At 45.6% G+C, this 26,990-nt stretch overlaps 1 protein-coding gene across 2 annotated transcripts in view; it reads right to left on the bottom strand.

Moving 5' to 3' along the window:
- The window catches only part of LOC137300942 (vesicle-associated membrane protein 3-like), a 69,729-nt gene that overhangs the window by 4,804 nt on the left and 37,935 nt on the right, over window positions 1-26,990 (bottom strand). The window contains exons 1-2 of one of the 2 annotated variants that reach the window (XM_067970228.1): window positions 19,575-19,684; window positions 5,621-5,714 (exon numbers count right to left, since the gene is read on the bottom strand). In XM_067970228.1, the coding sequence (XP_067826329.1) occupies window positions 5,621-5,714; window positions 19,575-19,576 (96 nt within the window). In that variant the 5' untranslated portion in view covers window positions 19,577-19,684. Of the gene's footprint in view, window positions 1-5,620; window positions 5,715-19,574; window positions 19,685-26,990 lie in introns of those variants that run through there. The other variant, XM_067970229.1, reaches the window with a different exon arrangement.

Below are 26,990 nucleotides of genomic sequence, written 5' to 3'. Positions count from 1 at the left end.
GGGAGCTGGAGGGGTTTGGAAAAGTAAGAGGCCCTAGCCAAGCAAAGGCATGGCCAGCAATGGTGGGACGAAGTGGGGGAAAAGGGCTGGTATGCACAAAGGCCAAAGTCAGAGGAACCCCCCTTTCTCAGTCTTTTCAAGTATGGTGACCAAGGCAGGATAGAGTCATCTCAAACAGGTCAGCATCACTCCATTTTCTGAGGAAACTGCAACCCTTGACCATCACACCGAGACCATACCATCCACAACTGGCAGGGCATTCCTGCATCACATCCCACACTAAAAACTGGACACTCCCCTTCAGATACCCTTTTACTGAATACACTGGCAATTTAAAACATGATTCACAGCCATTACCGATCCAATCCTTCAATTTCATCTTCGGCTGCGTTTCCCTACACAACTTGGCACAAATGTAGAAGCTCAAACTGTGACAAATCATTCATCCTACAAATGGCAGGGGTCCCAGGCCCACTCCCTGATGGACTCAGTTGAGAACTGCCCTGTGTTTCCTTTTATTCAGCCAATTCATAAACTGGAGATCTTCCTCCTTGGTCCTGATCCCAAGCTTATTCCCTTAGGACTGGGAGGAGGGCCAGGGTTGTCTATTGTCACACGTGTAGAACTAGCCTGGGTGTAAAGCACATTTATCCTAAAAAGAAATCTCAGCTCCTCATGCCAGCTGGACAAAGCACATGCAGGATGGATGAAGTATCCACAAGGGAGTGAAGATCAGATAACAGATGGAGAGCCAGCACAAGCAGATTTGAGCTGATGAGAGAGCACCAACATGGATTTGTAAAGGGTAGGTCATGGCCAATGAACCTAATTAAATTTTTTGACAAAGTAACTAAAGTAGTAGACAGGGGAATGTCTAAGGATGTAGTTTATGTGGACTTCCAGAAGGCATTCGATAAGGTTCCACATAAGAGACTGATTGCTAAAATTAAAGCTCATGGAATTAAAGGGAAATTATTGACCTGGTTCGGAGATTTTTTAGGCATTACAAGACAGAGTAGGGATAATGGGCAGATACTCAAATTGGAAGGAAGTGACTAGTGGTGTCCCACAAGGATCTATGCTGGGGCCTCAACTATTCACTATATTTATTGTTGTGTTATAACAGAGAGCCATATACCCAAGTTTGCTGATGACAAAGATAGGTGGCATAGTAAGTGAAGTAGACAGGAGCATAAAATTACAAAATGTCAATAGGGTGAGTGGGCAAAACTGTGGTAGATGGATTTCAACACAGATAAGTGTGAGGTCATTAATTTTAGACCAAAAAAGTGAAATGCTAGGAACAGTGGCAATCCAAGGAGATTGAGGAGTCCATGTACACAGATCACTAAAATATAGGGTTCAGGTGCAAAAAATAAATCAGAAGTTAATGGAATGTTAGCCTTTATATCTAGAGGGCTAGAATATAAAGGGGGAGGAAGTTTTGTTACAGCTGCACAAAGCCCTGGTTAGACTAAATCTGGAATACGGTGTAGAGTTCTGGGCACATCTTAGAAAGGATATATTGGCCTTTGAAGGAGCACAGTGCAGATTCACTAGAATTACCAGGGCTCCAAGGGTTAAATTATGAGATTACATTAACTAGGCTTGTATTCCCTGGAATATAGGCAGAGAGGTGATTTGATTAAGGTTTTAGGATTTTGAAAGGAATTGATGGGTTAGAGAGAAACTGCTGGTGGGGGAAGTCTAGGACAAGGGAACCTAACCTTAAAGTCAGAGCCAGGCCATTCAGGAGCAAAGTTAGGAAACACTGCACACAAAGGGTGGTAGAAGTGTGGAACACTCCCACAAAAAGCAGTAGATGCTAACTCAATTAATAATTCAATCAGATCATGGCTGATCTTCGACCTCAACTCCACTTTCCCGCCCGATCCCCATATCCCTCGATTCCCCTAGAGTCCAAAAATCCATCCGTCTCAGCCTTGACTCAGCATCCACAGCCTTCTGGGTTAGAGAATTCCAAAGATTCACAACCGAGTGAAGAAATTCCTCCTCGTCTCAGTCTTGAATGGCCGACCCCTTATCCTGAGACTCCAGCTGGGGAAACGATCTCAGCATCAACCCTGTCAAGCCCCCTCAGAATCTTATGTTTCAATGAGATCACCTCTTATTCTTTTGAACTTGAGAGTACAGGCCCATTCTACTCAACCTCTCTTCATAGGACAACCTTCTCATCCCAGGAATTAATCTAGTGAACCTTCGTTGCACTCCCTCGAAGGCAAGTATATCCTTCCTTAGGTAAGGAGACCAAAACTGTACATAGTACTCCAAGTAAGGTCTCATCAATGCCCTGTACAATTGTAGTAAGATTTCCTTACTCTTGTACTCCAACCCCCTTGCAATAAAGGCCAACATGATATTTGCTTTCCTAATTGCTTACTGTACCTGCATGCTAACTTTGTGCTTCTTGTACGAGGACACCATAGTGTCTCAACACCAACAATTAATTATTTTTTAAATAGTAAGAAACTTTTTCTATTCTTCCTACCAAAGTGAATAACTTCACATTTCCCCGCATTATACGCTATCTGCCACCTTCTTGCCCACTCACTTAACCTGTCGATATCCCTTTGCAAACTGTGTCCTCCTCACAGCTTACTTTCCCACCTAGCTTTGTATCATCAGCAAACTTGGATACCTTACACTGGCCTACTCATGTTCCTGTGGCCACTACTGAAATTTCCATAGCTCTAGAAAACTACACTGTGGGCACATCAATACATGTCCACCCAAAGCAACATTGGTATGGATGGCTTACTGTACCAGGCTAGGGAATGGTACACAGCACAAATTGGGCACCAGTAAGGGACCAACAGAATACAATTCAACCTTTTAACAACCAGCTTAACTATACTGAAAAAGATTAGGTAATTTCCCCAAGTTATATTTTATAAACTGTGTCCTTGCCAGAAAACTGCATGTGTCAATGAGAGGACAGGGTCATATCCAGCTCTGATGCACCCTACAGTCAAATAGCCCATACACTGCAAATCCTGGCTGAGGTACGAATGGACAGCAATCATTGAACTGTACACCAGCAAGGATTCACACCCATTCCCTAAAGGGCAATAGTGAACCAGCTGGATTTTTAAAATGACAATCCGGCAGCTTTCGATTATTTTTCATCTGGCGCTGGCCCAGATTTAGTGAATTTAATTTCACAAATTGCCACTGTTGGAACGGACCCCAACCAATCCAGAAACTGCTCTACCACGTGACTGTACCCCTGTACAACCATCCCCCCCCCACCCCCCAAAAAAAGGAGGGTCAATGGATAACACCCAGGAACTGCTTCTGATTATATTCCCATCCCTTCACCCAGATGAACCGAAGCCAATAATGACACCATAATCCGCCAAGTCTACACTGACCAGGGATTGAAAGACATGGTTCGTAAAAGGCAGGAGCCCTAGTTACCAAAACTAGTGACTCCAGACTGCCCTGGTAAACCAGACAAGTCAGTCTTCAATGGCCAGAACAATCAGCAAGTGAGACTAGACAATCACAGGCCAGCAACACAAATTCAGCTGAAAAGCCACTAGCAATGGCTGGTTGGGCTGGCAGTTCTCCAGTGCAGGATGTGAATCAAACCATTCGTCTCAAATACCAGCCTCATCAATAAAGCACATGCAAACACTTTGTACATGAGCACATCCCAAATAGAACACACGACTGGAGCAGGGTAAGAGGGACACGACTGAAAGGGCAGTGGGAGCAGATAAGCAACTTTCAAAAAAAGGGAATTGGATATATACTTGAAAGGGAAAATTTTGCAGGCCAATGGGTGAATGGAACTAATTGGATAGCCCTTTCACAGAGCCAGCACAGGCACGATGGGCCAAATGGCCTCCTTCTGTGCTGTATACGATGCATCTTATGAAGAGTGGTTGGAGAAAGTATCTCTCCCCAAACCAGCTTTTCACAACCTCCATTAAGAAAATATAAACACCAGCTTTCTGGAACATTCTCTATCCAATCTAATCTCTTCCTTCACAAAGGAAATTTTGCTGTTTCGAAAGATGACACCGTGTGCATCCGCTGCCAACAAGGCCCCCCCCCGTTTGTCAGTAAACTGCCATTTAACACTTCAGTCCTACTGAACTAACGGACATGAAAAGCACAGCAGTTGCACAACCGGTAATGGAGAAGTCTTGCACAATCGACCAAGACCGACACAAGCACCCTCAAATTGGCCAAATCACAGAACCATTGACCAGCACCCTCCGACTAATCCCAGTGTTCACATTTGTACTTGGGTAATTAAAGTCATCACAGTTCATTCTTTTCAGATCCTTAACGAGCACGTTAATCCAGTTTTAAAATCAGAACGATACAGCACAGAAAGCAGCTCTTTATAAGGCCTGGCCAATTAATCCCACTCCCCTGCTCTTTCCCCATGCCATGCAAATTTTTCACCTTTAAGTATTTATCCAATGCCCCTTTCAAAGTTACTATTGAATCTGCTTCCACCGCCCTTTCAGGCAGTGAATTCTAGATCATAACTCGCTGTGTAAAAAAACTCATCTCTCCTCTGCTTCTTTTGCCAAAATCTGTGTCCTCTGGTTACTGACCCTTCCGCCACTGGAAACAGTTTCTCTTAATAGACTCTATCAAAACCGTTCACAATTTTGAACATCGCTATCAAATCTCCCCTTAACCTTCTCTGCTCTAACCAAAATCTGCTTTAAAGAAAAGCAGAACACAGCTGGTGCTAGGGACTGTGGAAAGTACAATAGGAAGAAGCCAGCATCGAGAACCTGCCGCAGCTGCTTCCAAGCCCAAAGAGTTGGGGCCTGGTCACACAGCATTCTTCGCTGGATAGTGAAGATAGGCAGAAGCCCCAGGTGTCTGCTGTCAATGACACCAAAACCTTGACTGTCTGGAGGCTTCTACTCCCTTCTCTGCTGACCTACTGCCTTCCAAGTCCCTTTTTTTTTACAAAGGATACATGAATATTGTGGGGCAATGCTATCGAAAGATTTTGTGGAAGTGCTATCAACTGTGCAGAACCACATACACTAACAAACAAGGCAAACGTGCTTATAGTTTTAACAGTGAAAGAAAAACTTGTGTTTCTATAGCACCTTTCAAACCCCAGGGCGTCCCAAAGTGCTTTACAGCCAATGAAGTACTTTTGAAGTGTTGTCACTGTTGTAATGTAGGAAACGGGGCAGCTAATTTGCACACAGCAAGATCCCACAAACAGCAATGCAATAATGACCAGATAATCTGTTTTAGTGAGGCTGGTTGAGATATAAATATTGGCCAGGACACTGGGGAGAACTTCTCTGTTGTTCTTCGAATAGTGCCATAGAATCTTTTACCTCGATCTGAGGGGGCAGACAGGGCTTCGGTTTAACGAATTATCTGAAGATGGCACTTCCGACAGTGCAGCAGTCCCTCTGTACCGCCAACCTGGATTATGGGCTCAAATCTCTGGAGTGGGACTTGAACCTACGACCCAGGAGGAGAGACCACTGAGCCATGGCTGACAGTGCCACATTGAGAGAGAGTGCTAGCTGCCATTTTCTATATTCCAACCATAAAACACATTGAACTGAACCATTATAGAGGGACTCAGTTGAACTCTGCTTCTTACCTCATCCACTTGGGCCTGGGTCTGCTGCAGTTTCCTGTTGCTGCCATAGGGTCCAGCTCCGACTGGCGGACTGCTCGAGGGGCCTGGGGCAGACCTGAAATGGAGGAGTGGAAGAGATTATTCCTTTGAACTGTTACAAGAAGTTCAACTTAATATTTCAGCTTGTGGCAATGTGAATTGATGTGACTATGTTGGCTTTAGGCTAAAGCATAGTGGAGATCTGAGGTGGGTGGGGGGTCAGGGGGTCAGGTATGTCGCTCCATCAGGATTTGTGTGACTTGCAAGTACCTACTTTACCTTACTGTGTATGCATGACCAGTGTGCGCACACACCATGGAGGGGAGGAAAGCTGGGTCCCAACTTCAACAGATTTCATTTACTGCAGACTGCTACTGTCCACCACAGCGGACATCAGGATGAGGCTCAACCATGATGCCCCTCACAGTTGAATAGTCTGCAAATGCTATCTAAGTTAACAAAGAATGGCTGCTTGGGAAAGTACCGGTGCTGCCAGAACACGTGGAACCCAAACTCAGCAACAATTAGAGGAAAATGGAGGGTTAAACCATCCTAAAGTGGGGCTGTACTGCAGCATAATCAGTCGGAAAACTTTCCCATTACCCAACTGCTGCAATGAACATTACAGTTGCAAAGAGTCTTCAACCAGATTAAGGAACAAATTGCAAACATGCTGCAACACATGAATCAGTGTGAAAGGATGGCCATGTGCACACAGGATTGAAAATTCCAGTCTGAATTCCTGGACCTGGTGGTAAACTTATGCTGCAATTTAGTGCCACTGCAATCCCATCTTGAGCCACTGGAGGGAGTTCTGATCTGTGTAATGAACAGGAAGGTTGTGGAAGCAATAATGCCCAGCATTAAAATTATAAATATCTGACAATTAGATCCCAGACTTTTCTTCAAACTTTCCCACCACATCCAAGATCACAGGAAGTCAACCTGCTGTTCATAGATCCCCACACGTGCCTCTAGTTCAGGCACAAAGGCTGCCCTTGGTAGCTCTGGATTTTTCCCATCCTTGCCCTGCCTGGGGCAGTGGGAGATGACGGACTGAGCATGCAGGGCTGAATGGTACATAACTCTAGCACACTGCTAATCCCTGGCACATTGCATCACCACAGAACACTGGGTAGCTACTTTTGGAAGGAGAGAAAGAATGCAGATTAAGTGATGATAATCCCCTTGATAGCAAACAAGGAATCAGAACGGATTTACTTTGGAATGGTAGTTTTACCCAGAAAAACAGAAAGGACTGGTCAGCTTATGGGCTCAACTTAGGAAAGGAAGAATTTGCACACAACAAACAGCAATGAAATAAATGACCAGATTATATTTTAGATGTTGGTTGAGGAATAATTAGACAGGGCCTCAGTTTAACACCTCATCCAAAAGACACCCCCCAACCGACAGTGCAGCACACCCCCAGGACCCCCCCCAAAACCGCCCCCAAAACCGACAGTGCAGCGCACACCCAGGACCCCCCCCCCAAAACCGACAGTGCAGCACACCCCCAGGACCCCCACCCCCAAAACCGACAGTGCAGCGCACCCCCAGGACCCCCCCCCAAACCGACAGTGCAGCGCACCCCCAGGACCCCCCCCCCCACAAAACCGACAGTGCAGCGCACCCCCCAGGACCCCCCCCCCACAAAACCGACAGTGCAGCGCACCCCCAGGACCCCCCCCACAAAACCGACAGTGCAGCGCACCCCCAGGACCCCCCCCCCCAAAACTGACAGTGCAGCGCACCCCCAGGAACCCACTGAAGTGTCTGCCTGGATTATGCACTCAAGTATCTGGAGCAGGGTTTGAATCACTGATCACCTGACTCAGAGGCAAGTGATACCACTGAGCCACAGCTGACACTATTCACTTGGCATTTACTGAACAGAAACAGTTATTCAAACCAACTTCAATACATGGACCCATAACTGTAAACTGCCTGAAAGCCTCAATAGATCATTGTGTGAACACAGCAAAATTAGATACTACACAAGAGTGTGAATGTTCAGAGATTGATGGATCATGTTTCAGTACTAAGCCAGTTATGAGCAAAGTAACAGTAGACTGCACTGATCTTCAGTTTAGTCTATTTGTACTACACCATGTAAAGCAATAATTTAGAATCAAGATGACTGTACATTATATACATAGCTTTTACTCTGAATTTAGTGAGGGGGCCTTAGACCAACAGCACTCTCATTGTGATGGGCTCACAATGCTGTAAATGTTTTTTTTAATTTAAAACACTAGAATGCAGCAGACCAAAAGTGCTTTTACAAAGAAATTACAATACAGAAGCAGGCCATTCAGCCCAACTAGTCCATGCTGGTTTATCCTCCACAGGAGCAGTGTCCTAATCACATATCCCCTTTCCCTCACTCACCTATCTAACTAATTCTTCAATGTTGACATGGTCTCTGATTCAATCACTAACTCCAGTCATGCATTCCACACACAATCCTCTGGAAAATTGAAGTTTCTCCTGTTCTGTCCTAATCCCTTGTATCTACACACCCTCATTCTAGACCCCTCAATCACAGGAACAGTCTGTTTCTATCTACTCCATCCCATCTCTTCATAGTTTTAAACACTTCTGTTAAAGCACCCCTTAATCACCTTTGTTCTAAAAAAAAAATTGGGACTGTTTTCATAAGTTAATCTCTTATATTTCCTAACAGGCAGCATCCTAGTAAATCTACATTGTACCCTTTCCATTGCCTCAGCATCCTTTCCATAGCGTGCAGCCCAAAACAGCACAGTACTCCAACTGTAGTCTTAAGGTTTTAGATCGATTCACCATTACATCGCAACTATTATATTCTATATCTCTTGCCATAAAACCCAGTATTGCATTAGTTTCTTTTAAAAAAGTGACCATATGCATTTGAGGTGCTGTTTTTAATACCTCGTGAACCTGAACACCTAAATCCTTCTCTTCCACATCAACATTTCCCCCCATATTTTTTTTTTAAAAAGACAAATGGACCAGCATAAAGCCATTAAAATCCCCTAAAGTCAAATTCTTGTAGAACTTCACCAGGGATTAAGAGGCAGGGCATTACTTTTTACAATCAGCAGATTGCAGCAGTGGTGCTAAATCAGAGCTGCTTTCATCCACTGTGCAAAGAATGCAGACTAATCAACAGGGCAGATCCAATCCCCTATATATGTTCTCACACTGTACCGTACAAGGTTGTAAAAATCACTCCAGCTGACTTGCGACAGTGAATCATGTTCTCTCTTGCTTCACCTACAGGAGGATTTCCTGATGGGAACTTTCAGCCGATGCAATCCACAGTGGGTTTCACCTGTCTGAGAACTGTGTCTTGGTCACCCCCTCTCAGGTGGACGTAAAAGATCCCACAGCACTATTTTGAAGAGCAGGGGAGTTCTCCCCAGTGCCCTGGCCAATATTTATCCCTCAAACATCACAAACAGGTTACCTGGTCATTACCTCATTGCTCTTTGGGGGACCTTGCTGTGCGCAAATTGGCTGCCAGGTTACCTGACACAGAACAGGGCGCAGTGATGTCATGACACAGAATGGGATGTGCAGTTATGTCATAACATAACGGAGCACACACAGTGCAATGTCATGAGAAAGGACTGTGCTTGGATCACACTGTCAGCTGTGCACTTTTATGAGTCACAGTTAGACTGGCAGCACGCAGCAGGACTCTCAGGTAGGGTTTGGCCACCGGTCTTACTACTGCCAGTTGTCTGTAGAAGCCAACAAATATAAAACCAACTGAAAAGCAGATATTTACACCACAGGGTCAGGGCAGAGGCAACCCTGTAAAGCTTTTCTTAAAAAAAGCCAGTGCTACCAAAAACAAAGATAAAACTACATCACTAAAGCGGGAAGTTCGAAAGACCACAGCCAAAAAAAGTCTGCCACTTCTATAAGGGAACCATATTTAGCAGCATTAACTCCAGGAATCAGTCTCTGAATTAAAACACCACAACTGAGAAGTTATAACTATCAGGAAAGACAGGCTGGGGCTTTTTTCTTTAGAAAAAAAGACTAAGGAGTGACTTGATAGAGGTCTTAAAATGATGGGGTAGATGTGAGAAAATGTTTCCACTTGTGGGGGAGTCCAAAACTGGGGGCCATAAATATAAGCTAGTCATTAATAAATCCAATAGGGAATTCAGGAGAAACTACTTCACTCAGAATGGTGAGACTGTGGAATTCACTACCACATGCAGTGAGTGAGGTGAATAGCATAGATGCATTTAAGGAGAAGCTACATAAACACGAGGGAGAAAGGCATAGAAGGATATGTTGATGGTGTTAGATGAAGTAAGGTGGGAGGAGGCTCGTACGCAGCATAAACACCAGCAGAGACCAGTTGGGCCGAATGGCCTGTTTCTATGCTGTAAAATTCTGTAATATACAACCCGTTAACACACCACTACTGCAAGGTCCAACCTCTTCATACATCACTCAATAATATCTGAAAAACAACACCCTGTATCCACTTCCTGCTGCGATCAGATTTGCTAATTACATACCACGTAGACTGGGGCCAGGGGAAGAAAAACAGCTGATGGCTGCTTTCAGTGGAAAAATAGGAGTTTTTTTTTAATTAAAAAAAAACATGTACAGAAGGGCACTTCATCAGAACCCCCTTTAAGAATCAACAAATTACAAATGGTTATGATCAACAACCCTTTGTTCAAGCAGCGAGTGCCAATGTGGTCACTGGGAATATGGTCATGAAGGAGTTGCTGATACGGTTACAACCCAGAGACAATGAAGCTCCTTATCTGTGTTTAGTGATGATGTTTGAGTCAGTCTCCCTCATCTCCTCTGCCCCCACCATCTGCGTGGCATTTTCAAGAACTCAGACAAAACTAAATGGATGTCAATTCTTTGCATCAGTTTGATATTATAACGGTGACCTGATGGCAAGACTCCAAGTTCAGAGTCTGTGCAAGATGTTTGCAACAAATCACTGGGTATTTTGCTATCCAACATCCAGAAAACTAGTTAGGAAACCTTACAACTGAACCAGCAAAAATCACCCATTCCCATTTTTCCCCCCATTCTGCAGGATGTGGGCATCACTGGCAAGGCCAGTATTTATTGCCCATCCCTAATTGGCCTTCAGAAAGTGGTGGTGGGCCGCCGCCTTGAACTGCTGCTGTTAGGTCGCGAGTTCCAGGATTTTGACCCAGCAACAATAAAAAGGAACAGTTGATATATGTCCAAGTCAGGATGGTGCGTGACTTGGCGGAGATGTTGGATGGCAAAACACCCAGTGATTTGTTGCAGGCACTGTGCACAAGCTCTGTACTTGGAGTCTCGCCACGGAGACAGATTTATAATATTAAACTAGGGCAAAGAATTGACATTCGTTTAGTTTTGTCTGTTTTCTTGAATAAGCCGAGCAGATGGTGGGGGCAGAGATAAGGGAGACTGACTCAAAAGCATCATCACCAAACAAAATCAGAAGCTGCACCGCTCCTGGTTTATAATCAGATCAGATCAGATAATTCAGCTCCCTCGCTGGCTGCATCAGTAACTGTGCAGAGCAATTGGTCTTTTCCTGTCACATGCCATTCCAAGTAGCAAAGTATGCTAACAGGAGAAAAACAGGAACTTCAATACAGTGACAGGTAGAAAGACTTGGATTTATATAGCACCTTTCACAACCTCAGGATGTCCTAAAGCACTTAACAGCCAATTACTTTTTGAAGTGTAGTCACTGCTGTAATGTAGGAAACGTGGCAGCCAATTTGCACACAGCAAGATCCCACAAACAGCAACTTGATAATGACCAGATAATCTGTTTTAGTTTATGTTGCATGGGGGTTAAATATTGGCCAGGACATCAGGGAGAACTCTCCTGCTCTTCTTCAAAATAGAGCTATGGGATCTTTAACATCCACCCGTGGCAGCAGACAGGGCCTCGGTTTAACATCTCATCCAAAAGACGGCACCTCGGACAATGCAGCACTCCCTCAATACTGCACTGAGGAGTCAGCTTAGATTTTGCGCTCGAGTCTCCGGAGTGGGCCTTGAACCCACGGTCGTTGGACTCAGAGGCGAGAGTGTTACCCACTGGGCCACAGCTGAAGGAAACACCCAGAGTAGCCAATCAGCAAGCGAGAGAGCAGTCAGTGCTCACTACGAACCCTGCAAGTATTCCAGAACTTGTGCACGTCTCAATTATTGAGTGTCAGCTTAGCTCCACTGGCAACCCGAGCAGTGGGGCTTTGGGCTCATGTCGCACTCCAGAGCTTTGAGTGCATAATCAAGACCAACATTTAGTTCATTACTGAGGGATTGTTGAAAGTACAGTCTTCTGAATGAGGTCCTGTCTTGCTAGCCCAGTGGTTCAGATAGCAATCTGATGACACTATTTCAACAGCAGGGCATTCCTTGGTGTTCTGGCCAACATCTCTCCTACAACCAAAGCCACTGGAAACAGATCCAACTAATTATTCACCTCTTGTACTACTGCCTAACAGTGACTGCACTTCAAGTAATTCAATTAACGTAAAGGGCTTTGGAAAACTAGGTACTATAATACAAAATGAAAGTTCAGTATTACACAGTAACTCAGGGAATGTTGGAAATACAAGCCAAACCAAAAAAAGGACCTCAGTTATCTGCTGCATCAACTTCAGGCACAGGATATTGAGTTTGTTGATACAATAAAACCTTGACCTGAAATTGTATGCGTCAATGCAGGAGCCAGACATGAAATCCTCTGCCCTTTCCCTCCCTCCTGGTCCTTGTACACTATATTAAACCCATTTTTGGTATGGGGATTGGTCAGTAGCCATCCAGCCAGGCTCCAAACATCTTCCAGTCTTTGGCATAGGCAGTTTTTGAAGTGCACCAATATCACTTGTCTGCTCCTTCCCCATCGAGGGAAGAGAACGCTCGAGCCAATCCCTCCACTCAGCACCTTCTTTATAGAAAAAGATTCAAAATTTGCACAGCTCCCTATTCCAGAACATAGATTAACCTTCAAATGGAACAACCCCTGTAGTACTAAATCCTTCTGTACAACCCGAGGGGAGCATTTACTATTCAAGTCAAACCTGCACCAAACAACCTCACCCCCTCCTTCCCCCCCCCCAAACAAAAAAAGTCATGGTTTTACAGCAATTGTAACATGTGGAGCACGATTATGTCCAAGCAAATTCTTGCTGGCATGTCCCTGAGTTACATTAACCAAAACTGTACAAGTACAGGTGAATACCTCACCCACTGATGTACTAAAGTGTAGGACCAAGGGCACTTTTAGATCAACGAGCCAAACAGCAGATGCAAAGTAGTCTCATCATTGATTCAGTAAAATTGACCTAACTTCAGGAGATCACACTCCTCGGACAATACATTGCACTCCAGCATCAGTAACAGTACTGGCTTGATGCATTTCTTTGGCAGTGACTGAAAATTGGTAAGTGTTGTAACAGTGTTTTCAGAACAAGAGGGAGGGGTGCCTTCTCCCCAATTACACTACTGAATCTTGGATGCATTTAAAAGTTCTGCAATCCACAAAAAAGGTACATGGAAGGGACCCACATTCATTAGCCTGGTCCATGTCAACGCTAGTGCTGGATTAAGTCTGTTGGACAGGAGGAGCCTCAAACCAATGTTTGGTGTGAAATTCCATTTCCATGAAATCAGTGGGAGCGCCCATTCCGAATCCTGCTCCAGGGGGAATCGACAGCTAATTTACTTCTCTTATCTCTCACAATTTTGAGAGCATGAACACAACTGGGAAAATAGAATCACCACCCCCATCTGGAAAGTGCAGAGCGTTCCAGCATTTGGAATTTAGGACTGCAACTCCAATTGAGTTCAGCAGCAGAGATTTCAAACAAGCCTGGTTTGCTTGGGAAAGAATATTACAGGCATAGCCCCATCCTAGAATTCCCCCAAACTAACAATCTATCTGGTCTGCAGCATCAATGTTTTGATTACCAGGATTTGGATTCCAGCAGCTTTTAAAATAAAGATGAAACATTCCCATAACTCAGCAGCTTAGCTAGTAAACACAAGGTAAGTCACTAATCAATCCAATAAAGAATTCAGGAGAAACTTTATTACCGAGAGTGGAACTGACATGGAGTAGTTGAGGCAAGTAGTATAGATGTCTTTAAGGGGAAGCGAGATCAGTACGAGGGAGAAAGGAATAGAAGGATACACTGATAGGGTTCGATGAAGTAGGGTGGGAGGAGGCTCATTTGGAGCATCATCAGCATGGACTAGATGGGCCAAATGGCCTGTTTGTGCTGTAAAATCTATGCAGTTGAGCAACAAAAACCAGAAGGTCCTGGGATTGATCCCTGGTCTGTCTAATGCTGCCCTGGGTGAGACCTGCAACTCTAAAGGCATTACACTTATCAGCAGCCTTGCAATGGAACAGGAGGAGATAAATGCCAATCAGCATCCTATAATTGTACGATTTGTATCAATTAGTGTTAATTGTATTCAGGTGATGGTATTAAATGGGGACTCAGTCCTTTTTATAGGAGAGCTTAGTTAGGGTGTGGGACATTCAAGAGGAAACTAAATAGAGGCTTGGAAGCAACTAAAGACCAGGCTCTAGTATGCTATCCTTTACCACATGGCTATCCAGTTTTAACACCTGTGACCTAGGTGGGTGCATGGAAATGTTGGATAAAGACAGGGTGGGCCTCAGCTACAATCTGACCCTTTCTTCCTTGTAGTCATACAGCCTGTAACACTTATGCCAAGGATTACACATGACTGGTTATGTGCAAGATACTGAAGGGAAATAACACTCCATGGAACCATAACTCAATGAGTCTGCACATTCAGGAGACAAAAAGGGGCAAAAGAAATTTGGAGGGGAGAAAAAAAATACAAAAAAGGACTATAGGCCTATAGACTATTGAAGTAATGTGTCCAGCTCTGGGCACCGCACTTTAGGGAGGATGTGAAGGCCTTAGAGAGGGTGCACAGAAGATTTACTAGAATGGTCAAAGGGATGAGGGGCTTTAGTTACGTGGACAGACTGGAGAAGCTGGAACAGAGAAGGATGAGGGGAGATTTGATCGAGGTATTCAAAATCATGAAGGATCTAGACAGAAGCAAGAGAAACTGTTCCCATTGGCGCAAGGGTCGAGAACCAGAGGACACAGATTTAAGGTGATTGGCAAAAGAACCAAAGGCGACATGAAAAACTTTTTAAAAAACCAGCAAGTGGTTATGATCTGCAAAGAACTGCCTGAGGGCATGGTTGAGGCAGATTCAATCATGGCCTTCAAAAGGGCATTGGATAAGTACTCAAAGGGAAAAAATTTGCAGGGGGTTGGGACAAGCTGGATTGCTCTTGGAGAGCCAGCGCAGACTCGATGGGCCGAATGGCCGCCTTCCGTGCTGTAACGATTCTATGATAGTCTGTATTGAGACCAGGATGCTGTTGAGGACAATGATTCCAAACTTACAAATAGCCAGGTTCATTGAGGCAAGAGCAGAGAATTGGGAGACACAAATCTAACCACAAATAGGTGCATGATCCACTGATTAATTACAATTGAATTTTCATCATTACAGCTACAATTGGTAGCCTAAACATCTGGGAACACCCTCGCCACTAACAGCAAGTCTTCCATCTCCCAGTTTCACAATCTGGCAGCAATAGGAGCCCATTAGGCTGGGTATGTACTGGCTCCTGCGTTGTGCAATACAAACCTACAACTGAACCGGTGAAGCAACGCATTGAGACAAGTCATTTTCAAAACTACACGCTACTCTAACGTTAAAAAAGGCAACTTCCAGTGGGTTTCAACAGAGAAAAGATTACAAAGAGCAGCACATTTAAGACCAACCGCATGATTGGTGCAGCAGACTATTGAGTATAAAATGCACACATGGTGAACAATGTTAACCACACCCACAAAGAGCAAACTTGCAGTACACGGCAGATATTTAACATCTTGTATTGCTGTCCAGAGGCTTTAATCTTTAATCCATTACTGGAAACTTCACAACAGTGCACTCACCTCTACCCTCTCCAGGCTATTTTTAGGTTCCTACCTTTCTCAATCTCAATGGATCACTATATAACAGGCCTCAATCACTTAAGTCAGTTAAGAGGCACAGAAAGACATCTGCCAATGAAAGAAGGAACTTGCATTTATATTGCACCTTTGACAACCCAAAGTGCTTTACAGCTAATGAAATATTTTTGAAGTGTGGTCACTGTTGTAATGGAGGAAATGCAGCAGCCAATTTGCACACAGCAAGATGATAATGATCAGATAATCTGTTTTAGTGATGTTGGTCGAGGGATAAATATTGACCAGGACACCAGGAGAATTCCCCTGCTCTTCTAGTGCAAAGGGATCTTTTACGTCCACCTGAGACGGATTAACGCTTCATCCAAAAGACAGCACCTCCAACAGTGCAGCACTCCTTCAGTAATAAAATTCTCAAATCCCTCCATGCCCTCACCCCTCCCTTTCTCTGTAACCTCCTTCAGCCCTACAACCCTCAGATCTCTGCACTCATCCAATTCTGGCCTCTTGTGCATCCCCCATTCCCTTCACCATTGGGGGCCGTGCCTTCTGCTGCCTAGGCCCTAAGCTCTGGAATTCCCACCCTAAACCCCTCTACTTCTCTTCACTCCTTTAAGATGCTCCTTAAAACCTAGCTTTGACCAAGCTTTTGGTCACCTGTCCCAATATCGCATGTGGCTCGGTGTCAAATTTTGTCTGATAACGCTCTTACGAAGCACCTTAGGAAGTGTGTAAAAGGCGCTATATAAATGCACGTTGTTATATTAGTTTAAGTGATTTGAGTACTGGCACCAGTGCATTAAATAAGCTAGAATATGGTGGAATTCTTCCACAGCAAGTCAAGCCCTTATGATCGGGATCAGGATGCCTCAACCTGGTTAATGACAAAAATTGTGCACACTGTAATTTAGTCACTTCCTGTACTACAGGGTTTCCAGGAAAAGGGGGGGGAAGGGAATAAGTTATTTTTCCCCTCTCCCAAAGTTACTTATTTACTATTAAATAGTTTGACAACGTTTCAATCACCAGTAAGTTCTGCCTATTAAGTTCACATTCCTTCCCATCTCATTCACTTACTAATCCACTAAATACAGTGACTCATGCCAACATACTCTGCCTAGGGCCAGCAATTCTTCAGTAGCCAAGGCTAATGCTGGTTTAGCACAAGTCCACACACCTGCAATTAGGTAGGGGGTAGCACAATGGCTAATCTTCTCCATTTTGGCCCAAATAGGTGGAGGCTCAAGGGAACTGAGCATTGTGTGTGAGGAGTTCTGTTGAGTGGTCTACAGGCAGGCATCCATCGTTATTTAAAAACAGAATTCAAATTCAGTGCAAATTCTGAGAAATCTCACTGATAGCCTGCCAATCCCTGCACTGTGCCAGTCCTTACATGTGCTGCCAATGGCCAACTAGTCACCAGCATTACTGATCAACAGCTTACTTTATGACAGATGGTTCAAGAGTTAGTAGCAGTGAACACTGGTATGTTAGTAATGTTCCCCAAATCACACTAAAACAGTTGAGTTTAGCAACACTTAATATTCTATTACAATACAAGAGAGGACACCCAAATTCAAGGAGAAGGAACTAATTACACTAATTTGGAAGCCAACAAGCCTAATTGGGAATCTAACCAAACCATCAACTTCAGATTGACTAAAAACTATAACCTAATTATGGATCCAAGAACAACCCACATTAAATTTTTGCACTTAATGATGAAGAATGTAATTATTCCCCTCCTCACTTTCAGCAACATCAATCACTCCAAATACAATAGGATCCCTAAATGTTAGGAAGATTGGGTAAGGAAATCAGATTTCCATATTTTGGCATTCTAGATTCCACTACTGTTGCTATATTCTAATGAGCACAACATTCCTTTGAGTAGCTAATTCAGTAAGTGAGCACAGGGATCCCCTGGAGTGTTTCAATGAGGGGGCACCCTCCACACAAAAGTTTGAGGACCACTGCAACAGGTGCACAAAACTCCCCCCTTTTCATTCTGCCCCACACTGACTGGTCATAAACCTATCTTCAGTATAGCACCACCATTCTCTTTCTCCTGCCCTCCCCTATTTATGTGACATCGTCTTCCAGAGATACCATTGAAACTATTCTAAGCTAAATTTTATACAGGACCTGCATTGCTGAGAAGCTGGGGTGTACAGGTCATTGTTTTGGGTTGGATTTAAGCCCAAGCTCCCCCAAAAAAAACCATATTGCACACGGTACCCAACTCAGAGGGAGAAGGTCCGGAGTGGTCTTCCTTATGTGTTTTGACGAGTACAACCCAATTTAATGAATTTCATTCACTCCCAACTTTTGAAGGCAACATCCAAGAGGCCTTCTGGGAATGACAAGCTTTTATTTTCCAAAATTGTTAACATCGAGTTACATCGAAACTACAGCACAAACTGGTCTATGCCAGTGTTTATGCTCCATGAGAGCCTCCTCCCTTCCCACTTCATCTAACCCAATCAGCATACCTTTCTCTTATGTACATCTAGTTTCCCCTTAAATGCATCTCTGCTATTTCCTCACCTACTCCATGTGATAGCAACTTCCACATTTCACACTCTGGGTAAAAGTAGTTTCTCCTGAATTCCCTATTGGATTTATTAGCAACATATCTATGACCTTAAGTTTTGGACTGTCCCACAAGTGGAAACATTTTGTCTATGTATAACCCATCAAATCCTTTCATTATCTTAAAGACCTTAAATCAGCTCACCCCTCAGCCTTCTCTTTCCTAGAGAAAAGAGCCCCAGCCTGTTCAGCCTTTCCTAATAAATATATCTTAGCTCTTGTATCATCCTTATGAATTTTTTTTGCACCCACTCCAAAGCCTCTATATCCTTTCTATAATATGGAGACCAGAGCTGTGCACAGTACTCCAAGTGTGGTCTAACCAAGGTTTCATACAAGTTTAACAAAACTTGTGCACTGTTCAATTCTATCCCTCTGGAAATGAACGCCAATTTGTCTTAGTTTACAGCCTAATTAACCTGCATCTCTACTTTCAGCAATGTGTATATGTCCCCCTTGATCCTCTCTCATTTAGAATATTATCCAATTAGTATGTGGCCTTATCCTTCCTACCAAAATGCACCACCTCACACTTATCTATACTGAAATTAATTTGCCAATTCACTCCCATTCTGTAAGTTTATTAATGGCCTCTTGCATTTTGCCATTATTCTTTTGTATTAACTACACCCCCCAATTTGGAGTCAGTCACAAATTTTGAAATTGTACTTACAATTCCCAAATCATTAATTAAAATCAATTCGCAATACAAAAAAAAACATGCTGTAGTTTTTTTTTTAAAAATAGGGCTCAAATGCCACAAAATGTTCATACCAAGAACGAGCAAAACAAAACTCCCTTTGAAATTTAAAAACAAAAAAGAAAATTCTCCTTTGCAATTCACGATCAACCCAAAAAGCCACAGACGGATTCCTTTCCTGATCAGTGAAATAATAAAGAACCTAAACTATTGGAAAATAAACTTTTCAGCTAATCTCAACCCAGCGTTAGCACTTGTTGGAGTTACCGCCCCCATTAGATTTTTTAAAAAAAAATTTAGTCCAACAGTTAGAGGCTTTAACTTTTAGTCATTAAAAGTTTACTTTTAAAGACCGAACCGAGTTAAACTCCTTCTTTCCACACTCTGCAGCTCAACACAAACAGCCTCCACCCCGCGGCCTACCCCTCCCCACCCCAAACACAAGCCCGCGGCCTCGCCTACAACCTCCACCGGCCTCCACCACCTCCCGCCCGGCGAACACGGAGAGCTGGGAGCCGGTTCCCCCACCACAGAAACTAATTGATTGAAGAGACGAGGGGAAGGGGGATTGTTGGAAGGAGGAGACGGTAAAGAAGCAAAAGCTGAGCTCACGTCAGGACAAACTTACATGTTTATTTCCAGCGAGAGAAAAAAAACACCCGTCGGTCGGAGCAGCGAAAGAGTCAACCTGAGTCTGGGAGAGTGCCAGCGGATTGGAGACGTCACCGGTAATAAACCCTCCCCCTCACTCCTGTCACCGGTAATAAACCCTCCCCCTCACTCCTGTCACCGGTAATAAACCCTCCCCCTCACTCCTGTCACCAGGAATAAACCCTCCCCCTCACTCCTGTCACCGGGAATAAACCCTCCCCCTCACTCATCACCAGGAATAAACCCTCCCCCTCACTCCTGTCACCAGGAATAAACCCTCCCCCTCACTCCTGTCACCAGGAATAAACCCTCCCCCTCACTCCTGTCACCGGGAATAAACCCTCCCCCTCACTCCTGTCACCGGTAATAAACCCTCCCCCTCACTCCTGTCACCGGGAATAAACCCTCCCCCTCACTCCTGTCACCAGGAATAAACCCTCCCCCTCACTCCTGTCACCAGGAATAAACCCTCCCCCTCACTCCTGTCACCAGGAATAAACCCTCCCCCTCACTCCTGTCACCGGTAATAAACCCTCCCCCTCACTCCTGTCACCAGGAATAAACCCTCCCCCTCACTCCTGTCACCAGGAATAAACCCTCCCCCTCACTCCTGTCACCGGTAATAAACCCTCCCCCTCACTCCTGTCACCAGGAATAAACCCTCCCCCTCACTCCTGTCACCAGGAATAAACCCTCCCCCTCACTCCTGTCACCAGGAATAAACCCTCCCCCTCACTCCTGTCACCGGTAATAAACCCTCCCCCTCACTCCTGTCACCGGTAATAAACCCTCCCCCTCACTCCTGTCACCAGGAATAAACCCTCCCCCTCACTCCTGTCACCAGGAATAAACCCTCCCCCTCACTCCTGTCACCAGGAATAAACCCTCCCCCTCACTCCTGTCACCGGTAATAAACCCTCCCCCTCACTCCTGTCACCGGTAATAAACCCTCCCCCTCACTCCTGTCACCAGGAATAAACCCTCCCCCTCACTCCTGTCACCGGTAATAAACCCTCCCCCTCACTCCTGTCACCGGTAATAAACCCTCCCCCTCACTCCTGTCACCGGTAATAAACCCTCCCCCTCACTCCTGTCACCGGTAATAAACCCTCCCCCTCACTCATCACCAGGAATAAACCCTCCCCCTCACTCCTGTCACCGGTAATAAACCCTCCCCCTCACTCCTGTCACCGGTAATAAACCCTCCCCCTCACTCCTGTCACCGGTAATAAACCCTCCCCCTCACTCATCACCAGTAATAAACCCTCCCCCTCACTCCTGTCACCAGGAATAAACCCTCCCCCTCACTCCTGTCACCGGTAATAAACCCTCCCCCTCACTCCTGTCACCGGTAATAAACCCTCCCCCTCACTCCTGTCACCGGTAATAAACCCTCCCCCTCACTCCTGTCACCGGTAATAAACCCTCCCCCTCACTCCTGTCACCGGTAATAAACCCTCCCCCTCACTCCTGTCACCGGTAATAAACCCTCCCCCTCACTCCTGTCACCGGTAATAAACCCTCCCCCTCACTCCTGTCACCGGTAATAAACCCTCCCCCTCACTCCTGTCACCGGTAATAAACCCTCCCCCTTACTCCTGTCACCGGTAATAAACCCTCCCCCTCACTCCTGTCACCAGGAATAAACCCTCCCCCTCACTCCTGTCACCGGTAATAAACCCTCCCCCTCACTCCTGTCACCGGTAATAAACCCTCCCCCTCACTCCTGTCACCGGTAATAAACCCTCCCCCTCACTCCTGTCACCGGTAATAAACCCTCCCCCTCACTCATCACCAGGAATAAACCCTCCCCCTCACTCCTGTCACCGGTAATAAACCCTCCCCCTCACTCCTGTCACCGGTAATAAACCCTCCCCCTCACTCCTGTCACCGGTAATAAACCCTCCCCCTCACTCCTGTCACCGGTAATAAACCCTCCCCCTCACTCCTGTCACCGGTAATAAACCCTCCCCCTCACTCCTGTCACCGGTAATAAACCCTCCCCCTCACTCCTGTCACCGGTAATAAACCCTCCCCCTCACTCCTGTCACCGGTAATAAACCCTCCCCCTCACTCCTGTCACCGGTAATAAACCCTCCCCCTCACTCCTGGCACCGGTAATAAACCCTCCCCCTCACTCATCACCAGGAATAAACCCTCCCCCTCACTCCTGTCACCAGGAATAAACCCTCCCCCTCACTCCTGTCACCGGTAATAAACCCTCCCCCTCACTCCTGTCACCGGTAATAAACCCTCCCCCTCACTCCTGTCACCGGTAATAAAACCTCCCCCTCACTCCTGTCACCGGTAATAAACCCTCCCCCTCACTCCTGTCACCGGTAATAAACCCTCCCCCTCACTCATCACCAGGAATAAACCCTCCCCCTCACTCCTGTCACCGGTAATAAACCCTCCCCCTCACTCCTGTCACCGGTAATAAACCCTCCCCGTCACTCCTGTCACCGGTAATAAACCCTCCCCCTCACTCCTGTCACCGGTAATAAACCCTCCCCCTCACTCATCACCGGTAATAAACCCTCCCCCTCACTCCTGTCACCAGTAATAAACCCTCCCCCTCACTCATCACCAGTAATAAACCCTCCCCCTCACTCCTGTCACCAGTAATAAACCCTCCCCCTCACTCCTGTCACCAGTAATAAACCCTCCCCCTCACTCATCACCAGTAATAAACCCTCCCCCCCAACACTAACAAACTCACTGCCTCCTCGAGCTTCCGTTGAGCTTCAGTGAAGATCTAATGAAGCTCAACGTAAGCTTGAGGAACAGCACCTGATCTTTTGTTTAGGTTCTTTACAACCTTCCGGACTCAACACTGATTCCAGTAACTTCAGACCATAACCACTGCTCCTGATTTTTCAGACTGCAGCTGCTGTTAATGGTTCTACTGTTGCCATTTACAGCTCCTCTAGACCCACCTTTTGTTTCTTAACTTGTCCCGTTCCTACCCCCTTTGCCCATTTGTCATTTAATCACTCGTGCCCTCCATCCCATCACAGACCTTCCCTTTTGTTCTTTCCTCCCCTCCCTCCCTCCGCCCCCCCCTTTCCCTGGCTCTGTACTTGCTTAAAAACTTTAATTCTTTTCACATCTTCCAGTTCTGACGAAAGATCACCGACCTGAAACCTTAACTCTCTTTCTTTCTCCACCGACGCTGCCTCACTTGCTGAGCTTCTCCAGCATTTTCTGTTTTTATTTCCGATTACCAGTATCTTGCTTTTGATGCAAGGAAGGGACAGTGTCAAATTGACTCAGCTTCTCCTTTGCTTTGGGCATGAGCCCCAATGCGACCAGATCAAAATATCTCTGTAAAGTGTACCCCCTTTCACCCAGCAGGAGGGAACCGCTAAAAGGGGACAAAGGACCCGGAACTAGGATTCATCCACCAATGAAGCAAAGCAGTGAGAGCAGTCAGCCGTGGCTCAGTTGGTTGTGGGTTCAAGACCCACTCCAGGGACTTGATCACAACATTTAGGCTGATACCCCAGTGCAGTACTGAGGGAGCTACGTTGCACTGTCAGAGGTGCTGCGGTGTTAAACCGAGGTCCTGTCTGCCCTCTCAGGTGGACGTAAAAGATCCCATGGCACTATTTCGAAGAAGAGCAGAGGAGTTCTCCCCGGGGTCCTGGTCAATATTTATCTCTCAACCAACATCACTAAAACAGATTATCTGGTCATTATCTCATTGGGATCTTGCTGTGCGCAAATTGGCTCCTGCATTTCCTACATTACAACAGTGACTACACTTCAAAAGTACTTATTTGGCTGTAAGGCACTTTGGGACGTCCTGAGGTCGTAAAAGACGCTATATAAAATGCAAGTTCTTTCTTTCTTTCCAAACCTCCAGGCGCACAAAATTGAAAAAGGACAAACCAGCAATAGGACTGAGCTGACTGGACTTGGGGAGCTGGATTGTCAGTGCTCAGGCGTGCCTGTGGCCTTAGGGCTGCAAGTTGGACCTTCAGTATGAAACCCTGCAGAACAATTCATGGCTTGGTATTAAATGAGACATCAGACTATTTGTGAAGAAATTGCACTTTTATAAATGTTTACAAAATTCAATAATAATGTATATAAATTAACAACATTGGGAAATTGGTAAAGCAATGTAGACCCTAGGACAATAAACTATGTACAGTATGAAGCAGCAATAATAAAAAAGGAGCTTGCAATCAAAAGTTAACACTATGAGCAATTCAATTGTTCCGTGGCAGTGCTCCGTTTAACACTATTACAGTAGAATGGCAGCACTCTCACATCTGGGGAAGATTCTCTAATTACCTCTTACGGCCTGGTATCCCCGCCCACAGTGGGGACATCTTAAACAGTGGGGTAAGAGAATCAGCGGAGGGCAGCTGCTCCAATAGGGTCTGGAACACTCAGCCCCAGCAGCAGATTGGAAGTGGGGGGGGGCCGATTTAAGACGTGTGTCAGGTTTGGTCTTCGAGGGTGCAGGCTGGGTTCCAGGCCGAGAACTCCCGTCTGGGCCTCACTTCATCTGGTTGCCCGAGGTTCGTCCGCCTTAGCGGGAAGGAGGCCCGAGCTAGGAACCCCTCAGACCCACGGACCAAACCTGGAGGCCAAAGACCGGTGACAGAGATTGCTGGGAGCAAAATGGAGGCAGTCCTCCAAAGCCATGTTGGCCAACCTCAAAATGATGGGGAGAGTCATGACCCCGACCGCCCCCACCCTCCCCTCCCCTCCCCTCCCGGTAGTAAGGGTGTTTTTGAGCCTACAAGCTAGAGAATGGAAGAAAATGAGGCAGGATAGAACAACAACAACAACAACTTGCATTTATATAGCACCTCTAACGTAGTAAAACATCCCAAGATGCTTCACAGGAGTGATTATCAAACAAAATTTGACTCTAAGCCACGTAAGGAGATATTAAGACAGGTGACCAAAAGCTTGGCTAAAGAGGTCGGTTTTAATGGTGGAGCGATTAAAAATCGGGGATGCGAAAGAGGCCAGAATTGGAGGAGCACAGAAATCTCGGAGGGTTGTAGGGCTGGAGGAGGTTACAGGGATAGGGAGGGGCGAGGCCAGGGAGGGATTTGAACACAAGGATGAGAATTTTAAAATCGAGGTGTTGCCAGACCGGGAGCCAATGTGGGTCGGCGAGCACAGGGGGTGATGGGAGAATGGGACTTGGTGCGAGTTAGGATACGGACAGCAGAGTTTCGGATGAGCTCAAGTTTACGGAGGGTGGAAGATGGGAGGCCGGCCAGGGGAGCATTGGAATAGTCAAATCTAGAGGTAACAAATGCTCCTGATTGCTATCCATGGATTCCTGCTGGTAAGTGGATTCATCTGGACATCAAATGGAGACAGGGTTGGGCTCAGCTATAATGCTCTCCATGATCACATATCCGATCACTTTCTAGGCACGGATGTGATCAATAGCGGCTTGGGTAAGGTACCGGAGTCAAATCCCATGGTACGAGTTAGTCCCTTCAGGAGAGGAGGGAAGAAAACAGCAGGGTAGTAAAAGGAATTAAAAAAATGTACTGTTGAAATGGCAATAATTGTACTGAGGAGCTATGTGAAGGTCAGTGCTGGGACACCATGAACTACCTCTTCAACTAAGTGGCAACAAGTGAATGCAATACTGTACTGCAGGAATTCAAAATACGTGACTCGTGAGATCTGTTTGAAATTCAGAGGCGATACACTCTCTTCAAAGTGCTGTATGGAGCCAAACTGCACACAGCAAACACGTTCCTTAAAATGGGAGACATTTTAAGACAGAAAGGCATAAGACAGAAACTTAACTGGACCAGCCACATAATTACTGTGGCTACAAGAGCAGGTCAGAGGCTGGGTATTCTGCGGCGAGTGACTCACCTCCCGACTCCCCAAAGCCTTTCCACCATCTACAAGGCACAAGTCAGGAGTGTGATGGAATACTCTCCACTTGCCTGGATGAGTGCAGCTCCAACAACACTCAAGAAGCTCGACACCATCCAAGATAAAGCAGCCCGCTTGATTGGCACCCCATCCACCACCCTAAACATTCACTCCCTTCACCACCAGCGCAACGTGGCTGCAGTGTGAACCATCCACAGGATGCAATGCAGCAACTCACCAAGGCTTCTTCGACAGCACCTCCCAAACCCGCGACCTCTACCATCTAGAAGGACAAGGGCACCAGGCACATGGGAACAACACCACCTGCACGTTCCCCTCCAAGTCACACGCCATCCCGACTTGGAAATACATCGGCCGTTCCTTCATCGTCGCTGGGTCAAAATCCTGGAAATCATTCCCAAACAGCACTGTGGGAGAACCGTCACCACACGGACTGCAGCGGTTCAAGAAGGCGGCTCACCACCACCTTCTCAAGGGCAATTAGGGATGGGCAATAAATGCCGGCCTCGTCAGCGACACCCACATCCCACGAATGAATAAAAAAAACATTTGCTCGTCTACATTTACCACTTGGAAGGCTATTAATTTTTGGAGGCATAAATTATGAGCGCAAAAAGTAGAAGAGCAGAGAGAGAGTAACCCTGTAGAACCTTGAACGTGTATTGTACCTGACTATGTTCCTATTTGTGCGTATCACAATCCAATGTACAGATTGCCAAAGGTTCCTTTTAATTTTGGACCAGCATTGAAGAATACTTTCTGCATTATTGATATCAATTAATATGTTCATGTGGGAGGTCTAATTACTGGGAGGTAACTAATGTGGGAGATAACTAACAGTTACACCCTGATCACAAGGCACCGAGTTTTTTTGCCTCAGTCTTTTCTGGACTCAAGCATGATGTTAAAACATTTTATTTTAGCAACTGTTCCTAATCCCAAAGTAAAAGAACACAAGCTTCTTCAGGAATAAGTGGCTACTTGAAATGTTTATTTTGACTTCAGTGAAATAGTTCACGTACGACCTCAGTGTGAACCTGTTAACCAATGCACTAAAAATAGCAGGAGTTAACATCGCAAAAGACACTTTATATTCTGGTTAACCCCTCTGTTAAAATAGAAAGAACTTGCATTTATATAGCACCTTTCATGACTCAGGATGTCCCAAAGCGCTTTACAGCCAATGAAGTGTAGTCATTGTTGTAATGTAGGAAACGCGGCAGCCAATTTGCGCGCAGGAAGGTCCCACAAACAGCAATGTGATAATGACCAGATAATTTGTTTTTGGTGTTGGTTGAGAGATAAATATTGGCCAGGACATTGGGGAGGACTCCCCTGCTGTTCTTTGAAATAGTGCCATGGGGTCTTTTACACCCATTTGAGAGGGCAGATGGGGTCTCAGTTTAACGTCTCATCTGAAAGGCTGCACCTCTGACAGTGCAGCACTCCCTCAGTACTGCACTGAAGTGTCAGCCTGGATTTTGTGTTCAAGTCTCTAGAGTAGGAC

This window comes from Heptranchias perlo, chromosome 32 (assembly GCF_035084215.1).
Source record: "Heptranchias perlo isolate sHepPer1 chromosome 32, sHepPer1.hap1, whole genome shotgun sequence".
In the NCBI taxonomy this organism is placed as follows: Eukaryota; Metazoa; Chordata; class Chondrichthyes; order Hexanchiformes; family Hexanchidae; genus Heptranchias; species Heptranchias perlo.
The sequence above is the reverse complement of the archived record's forward strand: the minus strand, read 5'-3'. Positions and strand labels throughout refer to the sequence as shown.